The following is a 12,048-nucleotide window of genomic DNA, read 5'->3' as shown; positions in this document are numbered from 1 at the left end:
ACCGCGTTCCAACTGCTACAGTGGCTGGTTTCCATGGGATCCAGGTGGCTGTACACGTGCACGTCCGACGTGCGAATGGTGTCCACTTTTTGTTAAGGGGTCCAAAATAAAGCGTCCCAGTCCATTTCAAGTTGAGAGTAATAAACCAAGCCGAGATATAAAATGCTTGTTTTTAGGTGTTAGGTTTGTGTTGCGTCGAGTCATGATTATAAGTTGGTTAGGGTGCAGTTCGAGGACAAGCTGCATGTCCAAGTGGGATGTAGTGTTAGAGTACGTAATGGGGCTAATGGGCCCGTTAGTCTTAGGGTTAATTAGAGATAAAAGTCGCTTGTTTAGGGGTCAAGTAAGCCTTGCTTGGGAGTCAAGTAAACATCTTTATATAAAGAGGGAGATGTATCAATCTAATCAAGCAAGAATTAATAAGGAAATCCCTTCCCTCTTGCCCGGCCGTGGGCAAAAAGGCCCCCGGCCGGCCCTCTCGCGCCTTCCTTCTAGCAGCGCCATAACACAGGTCGGCTCTCCTGTAATTAATTACTAATGATGATGTCTGTTAAGCTTGCAGAAAGACAACTATTATGCAAACATTAATGCAGCCATGGACAACAGCATCTGACGGTGAGAGCAAAGCAATACGTGCGTCAAAATAACTGATTAAAACCAGAATGCTGACACTTCGCTGTTCTATGGAGCTGCTTCTGAGGACGCAACCACTCATTTCCTAAATTCCCATCCAATCCCTGTATTTAAGAGGTGCTGGATGGATCCTCTGCTCGCTGAGGAGCCAACCACTCATCCCATCCCTGCAGCGTCTTGACTCCGATCCAGGTAAGCTCACGTGTCACTGCTCTTGCTTCCAACTAGTTTCTTCTCCCTTTTGTCTGCAAAGAATATTGTCATGAAAATAAAGCGGTTGTTATGAAATATTTGATGTTTAGATATTGCCCACTTCTTCTAGAAATATTTTTTACTGTTACCTTTTGTCTTACTGAAGGCTCTCTTCAAAAAGGATAACAACACCCAATGGATTATGTGTCCAAGAAAATGTCCTTGTTGGATGCAAAGCCTATCCAATTGCATTTGCTAAAGACAATCACAGAGGATTTTTCAAAGAAGTTGAAAATTGGTAGTGGTGGCTATGGAGAAGTTTACAAGGTAGGCATGGTTACTCATATTATGTTTAATCTGTTCTAAATGATCATATTATACTTTTTGTTATTATCGGATGGTACCTCTAACCTCTAACAATAGCCCAAACCTTAATCAATATGAACAGCAGAACAGGGAGTGCTTAATGGGCACGAAATTGCTATCAAGAAGCTTTTTCCTGTCCATGGAGTTGATGATGAGGCATTTGATAATGAATTTCGCAACCTTAAGAAAGTTCAGCATAAAAATGTCATACGGATGATTGGGTATTGCTATGAGATAGCACATAAAGATGTTGAGTACCAAGGAAAATTGGTTTGGTCTCAAGTAATAGATCGAGCTCTCTGCTTTGAATATATGAAGGGAGGAAGCCTTGCCAAGCATATTTCTGGTATGATGGTGCCCTACCTAAAATTTAGTTATACTATCATCTAGCTTGCAATCAAAATATGATTATGCCATGTTGAGTCTATGACATAGACATCTTTTTTCCTTCTGTAGCCGAGTCATGCATACATAATTGGCCGATCACGTACAAAATAATTAAGGGGACATGTGAGGGCCTCCACCACCTTCATAAAGGAGGAGAAAAGAAGATTTTTCATCTAGATCACCTAAAGCCGGATAATGTATTGCTGGATGAAGAATTGGTGCCTAAAATAGGAGATTTTGGTTTGTCCGAGCTCTTTGGGTCCTCGTATACCCACCAACAAAGCAGCACGAAAGGAACAATGTAAGTTGATAATCGGTGTGTGTGTAGATAGCCCAATTCAGTTTATATATCTTCTTATGAGAATATATATGTCGTACTTGTATCACACTAACTAGTGTACGTCCATGCGGCCGATGCTCATGTTTTCACGCAGTGGGTTCATGCCACAAGAATATATACACAATCGCAAGGTGTCACCCAAGAATGACGTGTTCAGTCTCGGAGTCATAATTTTCCACATAATGGCGGGAGAAAAGGGCTACAGCGATTATTGGGATGCGCGCCGTCGTCCAAATTTTTCCTCAAAAATTCAACATAAGTTTATTGAGAGTGTAAGAATATTTCTTTGCCCCTTTTCAGCTTAAGGGATTGTTGTGCATATACCTAGGACTTGGGCCGTGCAGCTCAGCCCGAACTCATCATGCTTCGGGCCATGGCAAACAAGGTCAGCCTGGCCTGGTTTACTTACCGTGCCGTGCGGCCATGCCAAGGGGAGGCCCAAGCACGACCCAATGGCCCACCATGCTGCCTTCGGGTCGGGCCAGCCCAAGCACGGCCCAGTACAATCACTAATTAAGGCGCCATATGAACTATATTAGTACATATTTATCTGAAAAGACCTAATTGTTGTTGTTGTTTTGTGGGGGCCTAATTTTTGTTTACAAGAACATAACTACATTATATAGGTTCTCTTAATAGTGACAACATGCTTTTACAAAGATTTCAAACCCAACCAAGCCGGACGGTCCAAGCTCGACCTGCATCATCATGTTGGGTTGCGCTGCCCATTGTCTCAATTTTCAGACCCAGCCCAACCCAGTTTGTTGTGTCTTGCCAACCCGGCCCATTTAACATCGTGTCGTGTCGTGCATGGGACCGTACTGTGTCGGCTGGGTTTTGTGCCAGCCCAGAAAAGCCCGGCCCAAGTCCCAGCTTTTAGTTGTGCCTTACCCATGTTTATGATGCAAGTGATACATACACAATATATGTTGCAACTTGACAGGTACAAGAATATTGGAAGAAAAAGATGGAGACAATGGAAGGTTATAGATGGGACGAAACAGATCTGCTAGGAGTAACGAGATGTATTGACATGGCAATGCGTTGTGTGGAGGACGACCGAGACAAAAGGCCTTATATAAAGGACATTATCAACGAGCTCAACAAACTAGATTCTGAAGTCTCAGAGATGTTAAAGAAAGATCCGAAACCACCTATTGGCCAGCTGGTATAGTATATAACCTTCATACTCACGTCCGTGCTCATATATGTGGACCTCATATACGTAGCTGAACACACATTCTATCACTGAGAGTGAACCCCTTAAACTTTTGCCTTTGCAGAAAAGGAAAAACCGTGTCAATGATTTGGAAGCCGTGAAACAGAATAAAAGCTTCAAATATTTGGGAAAAGATATTGTGGTTGATCCATCCCAGGAGCTTTGTTTCCCTTTCGAGTCAAATAAGAACACACTAGTAGAAAACAGGGCTTTGATCCAGGCCGGGTCAGCTCATTAGTCCCGGTTCAGTTCAGAACCGGGACCAATGTGGGCATTGGTCCCGGTTCGTGAGCCCAGGGGACCGGCCGGGCCACGTGGGCCATTGGTCCCGGTTCATCTGGACCTTTGGTCCCGGTTGGTGGGATGAACCGGGACCAATGGGCCTCGCTCCTGGCCCACCACCATTGGTCCTGATTGGTGGCTTGAACCGGGACCAAAGGCTCCCCATTAGTCCCGGCTCATGCCACCAACCGGAACCAATGAGGTGTCTATATATGTTGAGGACGTAGCAGAAATTCAAAATTTTCCTATGTGTCACCAAAATCTATCTATGAAGAGACTAGCAACGAGGGGAAGGAGAGTGCATCTACATACCCTTGTAGATCGCTAAGCGGAAGCGTTCAAGTGAACGGGGTTGATGGAATCGTACTCGTCGTGATCCAAATCACCGATGATCCTAGTGCCGAACGGACGGCACCTCCGCGTTCAACACACGTACAGCCCGGTGACGTCTCCCATGCCTTGATCCAGCAAGGAGAGAGGGAGAGGTTGAGGAAGACTCCATCCAGCAGCAGCACAACGGCGTGGTGGTGGTGGAGGAGCGTGGCTATCCAGCAGGGCTTCGCCAAGCACCACGGGATATGAGGAGAAAGAGAGGGAGGGCTGCACCAACAGGGAGAGATCTAATCGCGTGTCTTGTGCAGCCCCTAGGCCTCATATATATAGGGGAAGGGGAGGAGGGTGCGCCCCCTCTAGGGTTCCCACCCCTAGAGGGGCGGCATCCCTAGATGGGTCTTGGGGTGGCGGCCAAGAGGGGGAGGAGAGGGAGGCGCAGGGAGCATGGGCCTTAGGGCCCATCTGCCCTTAGGGTTTGCCCCCTCTCCCCTCTAGGCGCATGGGCCATGGTGGGAGGCGCCCCAGCCCACCTAGGGGCTGGTGCCTTCTCACACTTGGCCAATGTATGCCTCTGGGGCCCATGCCCCCCCCCCCGGTGGACCCCCGGACCCCTCCGGTGGTCCCGGTACATTACCGATAAACCCCGAAACTTTTCCGGTGACCAAAACAGGACTTCCCATATATAAATCTTTACCTCCGGACCATTCTGGAACTCCTCGTGACGTCCGGGATCTCATCCGGGACTCCGAACAACATTAGGTAACCACATACAAACTTCCTTTATAACCCTAGCGGCATCGAACCTTAAGTGTGTAGACCCTACGGGTTCGGGAGACATGCAGACATGACCGAGACATTCTCCGATCAATAACCAACAGCGGGATCTGGATACCCATGTTGGCTCCCACATGTTCCACGATGATCTCATCGGATGAACCACGATGTCAAGGACTTCATCAATCCCGTATACAATTCCTTTTGTCTATCGGTACGATACTTGCCCGAGATTCGATCGTCGGTATCCCGATACCTTGTTCAATCTCGTTACCGGCAAGTCTCTTTACTCGTTTCGTAACACATCATCCCGTGATCAACTCCTTGATCACATTGTGCACATTATGATGATGTCCTACCGAGTGGGCCCAGAGATACCTCTCCGTCACACGGAGTGACAAATCCCAGTCTCGATTCGTGCCAACCCAACAGACACTTTCGGAGATACCCGTAGTGCACCTTTATAGTCACCCAGTTACGTTGTGACGTTTGGCACACCCAAAGCACTCCTACGGTATCCGGGAGTTGCACAATCTCATGGTCTAAGGAAATGATACTTGACATTAGAAAAAGCTTTAGCATACGAACTACACGATCTTTGTGCTAGGCTTAGGATTGGGTCTTGTCCATCACATCATTCTCCTAATGATGTGATCCCGTTATCAACGACATCTAATGTCCATGGTCAGGAAACCGTAACCATCTATTGATCAACGAGCTAGTCAACTAGAGGCTTACTAGGGACATGGTGTTGTCTATGTATCCACACATGTATCTGAGTTTCCTATCAATACAATTCTAGCATGGATAATAAACGATTATCATGAACAAGGAAATATAATAATAATAAATTTATTATTGCCTCTAGGGCATATTTCCAACAGTCTCCCACTTGCACTAGAGTCAATAATCCAGTTCACATCGATATGTGATTAACACTCAAGGTCACATCCCCATGTGACTAACACCCAAGAGTTCTGGGTTTGATCATGTTATGCTTGTGAGAGAGGTTTCAGTCAACGGGTCTGCAACATTCAGATCCGTATGTACTTCGCAAATTTCTATGTCATCTCCTAGATGCAGCTACCACGCTCTATTTGGAGCTATTCCAAATAACTGTTCTACTATACGAATCCAGTTTACTACTCAGAATAATCTGGATTAGTGTCAAAGTTTGCATCGGCGTAACCCTTTACGACGAACTCTTTTACCACCTCCATAATCGAGAAAATTCCTTAGTCCACTAGTTACTAAGGATAACTTTGACCACTGTCCTGTGATCTATTCTTGGACCACTCTTGTACCCCTTGACTGACTCATGGCAAGGCACACTTCAGGTGCGGTACACAACATAGCATACTGTAGAGCCTATGTCTTAAGCATAGGGGACGACCTTCGTCCTTTCTCTCTATTCTGCCGTGGTCGAGCTTTAAGTCTTAACTTCATACCTTACAACTCAGGCAAGAACTCCTTCTTTGACTGGTCCATCTTGAACACCTTCAAGACCATGTCAAGGTATATGCTCATTTGAAAGTACCATTAAGCGTTTTGATCTATCCTTATAGATCTTGATGCTCAATGTTCAAGTAGCTTAACCCAATCTTTCCATTGAAAAACACTTTCCAAATAATCCTATATGCTTTCCAGAAATTCTACATCATTTTTGATCAACAATATGTCAACAACATATACTCATCAGAAATTCTATAGTGCTCCCACTCACTTCTTTGGAAATACAAGTTTCTCATAAACTTCGTATTCACCCAAAATCTTTGATCATCTCATCAAAGCATACATTCCAACTCCGAGATGCTTACTCCAGTCCTCAGAAGGATTGCTGGAGCTTTGCATACTTATTAGCATCTTTCAGGATTGACAAAACCTTTCGGTTGTATCACATACAACCTTTCCTCAAAAATCGTCGAGGAAACAATGTTTTGACATCCTATCTGCAAGATTTCATAAATAATGCAGTAATTGCTAATATAATTCCAACAGACTCTTAGCATCGCTACAAGTGAGAAAGTCTCATCGTAGTCAACTCCTTGAACTTGTCGGAAAACATCTTAACGACAAGTCGAGCTTTCTTAATGGTGATACTTACCATCATTGTCCGTCTTCCTTTTAAAATCCATCTGTACTCAACAGCCTTACGACCATCGAGCCGTTCTGCCAAAGTCTACACTTTGTTTTCATATATGGATCCTCTCTCGGATTATATGGCCTCGAGCCATTTATCAGAATCCGGGCCCACCATCGCTTCTCCATAGCTCGTAGGCTCATTGTTGTCTATCAACATGACTTCCAAGACAGGATTACGTACCACTCTGAAGTAGTATGCATTCTTGTCATCCCACGAGGTTTGGTAGTGACTTGATCCGAAGTTTCATGATCACTATCATAAGCTTCCACTTCAGTTGGTGTAGGTGCCACAGGAACAACTTCCTGTGCCCTGCTACACACTAGTTGAAGTGAAGGTTCAATAACCTCATCAAGTCTCCACCATCCTCCCACTCAATTCCTTCGAGAGAAACTTTTCCTTGAGAAAGGACCCGATTCTAGAAACAATCCCTTATTGCTTTCGAATCTGAGACAGGAGGTATACCCAACTGTTTTGGGTGTCCTATGAAGATGCATTTATCCGCTTTGGGTTCGAGCTTATCAGCCTGAAATTTTTTCACATGAGTGTCGCAGCCCCAAACTTTTTAAGAAATGACAGCTTAGGTTTCTCTAAACCATAGTTCATACGGTGTCATCTCATCGGAATTACGTGGTGCCCTATTTAAAGTGAATGTCGTTGTCTCTAATGCCTAACCCATAAACTATAGTGGTAATTCGATAAGAGACATCATGGTATGCATTATATCCAATAGGGTGCAGTTATGATGTTCGGACACACCATCACACTATGGTGTTCCAGGCTGTATTAGTTGTGAAACAATTTCCACAATGTCTTAATTCTATGCCAAACTCGTAATTCAGATATTCATCTCTATGATCATATCATAGATCTTTTATCCTCTTGTCACGACGATCTTTCAACTTCACCCTGACATTACTTGAACCTTTCAATAATTCAGACTCGTGATTCATCAAGTAAATATACTCAACATCTACTCAAATCATCTGTGAAGTAAGAACATAACGATATCCACTACATGCCTCAGCACTCATTGGACTGCACACATCAAAATGTATTACTTCCAACAAGTTGCTTTCTAGTTCCATTTTACTGAAAACGAGGCTTTCAGTCATCTTGCCCATGTGGTATGATTTGCATGTCTCAAGTGATTCAAAACCAAGTGAGTCCAAACGATCCATTTGCATGGAGTTTCTTCATGCATATACACCAATAGACATGGTTCGCATGTCTCAAACTTTTCAAAAATGAGTGAGTCCAAAGATCCATCAACATGGATCTTCTTCATGTGTTTTGTACCGATATGACTTACGTGGTAGTGCCACAAGTAGGTGGTACTATCATTACTTATATTTTGGCATGAATATGTGTATCACTACGATCGAGATTTCAATAAATCATTCATTTTAGGTGCAAGATCATTGAAGGTATTATTCAAATAAACAGAGTAACCATTATTCTCCTTAAATGAATAACCGTATTGCGATAGACATAATCCAATCATGTCTATGCTCAACGTAAACACCAATCTCGATGGTAGAGGGAGCGCACGATATTTGATCAACCTTGGAAATACTTCCAACACATATCGTCATCTCACCTTTAGCTAGTCTCCGTTTATTCTGTAGCTTTTATTTCGAGTTACTAACACTTAGCAACCGAACCGGTATCTAATGCCCTGGTGCTACTAGGAGTACTAGTAAAGTACACATCAACACAATGTATATCCAATATACTTTTATCGACCTTGCCAGCCTTCTAATCTACCAAGTATCTAGGGTAATTCTGCTCCAGTGGCTGTTCCCCTTATCACAGAAGCACTTAGTCTCGGGTTTGGGTTCAACCTTGGGTCTCTTCACTAGAGCAGCAGCTGAATTGCCGTTTCATGAAGTATCCCTTCTTGCCCTTGCCCTTCTTGAAACTAGTGGTTTCACCAACCATCAACAATTGATGCTCCTTCTTGATTTCTACTTTGGTGTCAAACATCGCGAATATCTCAAGGATCATCATATATGTCCCTGATATATTATAGTTCATCACGAAGCTCTAGCATCTTGGTGGTAATGACTTCGGAGAAACATCACTATCTTATCTGGAAGATCAACTCCCACTTGATTCAAATGATTGTTGTACTCAGACAATCTGAGCACAAGCTCAACAATTGAGCTTTTCTCCCTTACTTTGCAGGCTAAGAAAATCGTCGGAGGTCTTATACCTCTTGACGTGGGCACGAGCCTGAAATTCCAATTTCAGCCCTCGAAACATCTCATATGTTTCGTGACGTTTCAAAACCGTCTTCGGTGCCTCAACTCTAAACCGTTTAACTGAACTATCATGTAGTTATCAAAACGTGTATGTCAGATGTTCGCAACATCCACAGACAACGTTCGAGGTTCAGCACACTGAGCAGTGCATTAAGGACATAAGCCTTCTAAGAAGCAATGAGGACAATCCTCAGTTTACGGACCTAGTCCGCATAATTGCTACTATCAACTTTCAACTAAATTTTCTCTAGGAACATATCTAAACAGTAGAACTGAAGCGCGAGCTACGACATAATTTGCGAAGACCTTTTGACTATGTTCAGGATAATTAAGTTCATCTTATGAACTCCCACTCAGATAGACATCCCTCTAGTCATCTAAGTGATTACATGATCCGAGTCAACTAGGCCGTGTCCGATCGTCACGTGAGACGGACTAGTCAACATCGGTGAACATCTTCATGTTGATCGTATCTACCATACGACTCATGCTCGACCTTTCGGTCTTCTGTGTTCCGAGGCCATGTCTGTACATGCTAGGCTCGTCAAGTCAACCTAAGTGTTTGCATGTGTTCCGAGGCCATGTCCGTACATTCTAGGCTCGTCAACACCCGTTGTATTCGAACGTAAGAATCTATCACACCCGATCATCACGTGGTGCTTCGAAACGACGAACTTTCGCAATGGTGCACAGTTAGGGGGAACACTTTCTTGAAATTTTAATGAGGGATCATCTTATTTACTATCGTCGTTCTGAGCAAATAAGATGTATAAACATGATAAACATCACATGCAATCAAATAGTGACATGATATGGCCAATATCATATTGCTCCTTTTGATCTCCATCTTCGGGGCTCCATGATCATCATCGTCACCGGCATGACACCATGATCTCCATCATCATGATCTCCATCATCGTGTCTTCATGAAGTTGTCTCGCCAACTATTACTTCTACTACTACAGCTAACGGTTAGCAATAAAGTAAAGTAATTACATGACGTTTATGTTGACACGCAGGTCATAAATAAATTAAGACAACTCCTATGGCTCCTGCCGGTTGTCATACTCATCGACATGCAAGTCGTGATTCCTATTACAAGAACATGATCATCTCATACATCACATATATCATTCATCACATCCTTTGGCCATATCACATCACATAGCATACCCTGCAAAAACAAGTTAGACGTCCTCTAATTGTTGTTGCATGTTTTACGTGGCTGCTATGGGTTTCTAGCAAGAACGTTTCTTACCTACGCAAAGACCACAACGTGATATGCCAATTGCTATTTACCCTTCATAAGGACCCTTTTCATCGAATCCGCTCTGACTAAAGTGGGAGTGACAGACACCTGCCAGCCACCTTATGCAACTAGTGCATGTTTGTTGGTGGAACCGGTCTCACGTAAGCGTACGTGTAAGGTTGGTCCGGGCCGCTTCATCCCACGATGCCGCCGAATCAAGATTGGACTAGTAACGGTAAGCATATTGAACAAAATCAACGCCCACAACTACTTTGTGTTCTACTCGTGCATAGAATCTATGCAATAGACCTAGCTCATGATGCCACTATTGGGGAACGTAGCAGAAATTCAAAATTTTCCTATGTGTCACCAAGATCTATCTATGGAGAGACTAGCAACGAGGGGAAGGAGAGTGCATCTACATACCCTTGTAGATCGCTAAGCGGAAGCGTTCAAGTGAACGGGGTTGATGGAGTCGTACTCGTTGTGATCCAAATCACCGATGATCCTAGTGCCGAACGGACAACACCTCCGCGTTCAACACACGTACAGCCCGGTGACGTCTCCCATGCCTTGATCCAGCAAGGAGAGAGGGAGAGGTTGAGGAAGACTCCATCCAGCAGCAGCACAACGGGGTGGTGGTGGTGGAGGAGCGTGGCTATCCAGCAGGGCTTCGCCAAGCACCACGGGATATGAGGAGAAAGAGAGGGAGGGCTGCACCAACAGGGAGAGATCTAATCGCGTGTCTTGTGCAGCCCCTAGGCCTCATATATATAGGGGAAGGGGAGGAGGGTGCGCCCCCTCTAGGGTTCCCACCCCTAGAGGGGCGGCAGCCCTAGATGGGTCTTGGGGTGGCGGCCAAGAGGGGGAGGAGAGGGAGGCGCAGGGAGCATGCGCCTTAGGGCCCATCTGCCCTTAGGGTTTGCCCCCTCTCCCCTTTAGGCGCATGGGTCATGGTGGGAGGCGCCCCAGCCCACCTAGGGGCTGGTGCCTTCTCACACTTGGCCCATGTATGCCTCTGGGGCCCATGCCCCCCTGGTGGACCCCCGGACCCCTCCGGTGGTCCCGGTACATTAGAGATAAACCCCGAAACTTTTCCGGTGACCAAAACAGGACTTCCCATATATAAATCTTTACCTCCGGACCATTCCGGAACTCCTCGTGATGTCCGGGATCTCATCCGGGACTCCGAACAACATTCGGTAACCACATACAAACTTCCTTTATAACCCTAGCGTCATCGAACCTTAAGTGTGTAGACCCTACGGGTTCGGGAGACATGCAGACATGACCGAGACGTTCTCCGGTCAATAACCAACAGCGGGATCTGGATACCCATGTTGGCTCCCACATGTTCCACGATGATCTCATCGGATGAACCACGATGTCAAGGACTTAATCAATCCCGTATACAATTCCTTTTGTCTATCGGTACGATACTTGCCCGAGATTCGATCGTCGGTATCCCGATACCTTGTTCAATCTCGTTACCGGCAAGTCTCTTTACTCGTTCCGTAACACATCATCCCATGATCAACTCCTTGATCACATTGTGCACATAATGATGATGTCCTACCGAGTGGGCCCAAAGATACCTCTCCGTCACACGGAGTGACAAATCCCAGTCTCGATTCGTGCCAACCCAACAGACACTTTCGGAGATACCCGTAGTGCAACTTTGTAGTCACCCAGTTACGTTGTGACGTTTGGCACACCCAAAGCACTCCTACGGTATCCGGGAGTTGCACAATCTCATGGTCTAAGGAAATGATACTTGACATTAGAAAAAGCTTTAGCATACGAACTACACGATCTTTGTGCTAGGCTTAGGATTGGGTCTTGTCCATCACATCATTCTCCTAATGATGT

General features: G+C 45.0%; 1 protein-coding gene across 2 annotated transcripts; it reads left to right on the top strand.

The window, feature by feature from the left end:
* Positions 1-609: 609 nt before the first annotated feature.
* On the top strand, positions 610-3,336 carry LOC119296779 (G-type lectin S-receptor-like serine/threonine-protein kinase At1g67520). 2 transcript variants are annotated; one of them, XM_037574851.1, is made up of 6 exons: positions 610-825; positions 992-1,152; positions 1,277-1,537; positions 1,648-1,879; positions 2,013-2,190; positions 2,862-3,336. In XM_037574851.1, exons 3-6 carry the CDS (start codon positions 1,405-1,407, stop codon positions 3,090-3,092), a joined length of 774 nt encoding a protein of 257 aa, XP_037430748.1. In that variant the 5' UTR covers positions 610-825; positions 992-1,152; positions 1,277-1,404; the 3' UTR covers positions 3,093-3,336. The 2 variants fall into 2 exon arrangements, with proteins under 2 accessions (XP_037430748.1, XP_037430747.1); XM_037574850.1 differs by having other exon boundaries at positions 1,274-1,537.
* The last annotated feature ends 8,712 nt before the right edge of the window (positions 3,337-12,048 follow it).

Source organism: Triticum dicoccoides, chromosome 5A (assembly GCF_002162155.2).
Source record: "Triticum dicoccoides isolate Atlit2015 ecotype Zavitan chromosome 5A, WEW_v2.0, whole genome shotgun sequence".
Classification (NCBI taxonomy): domain Eukaryota; kingdom Viridiplantae; phylum Streptophyta; class Magnoliopsida; order Poales; family Poaceae; genus Triticum; species Triticum dicoccoides.
This window is presented reverse-complemented; position numbering and strand designations above follow the sequence as displayed.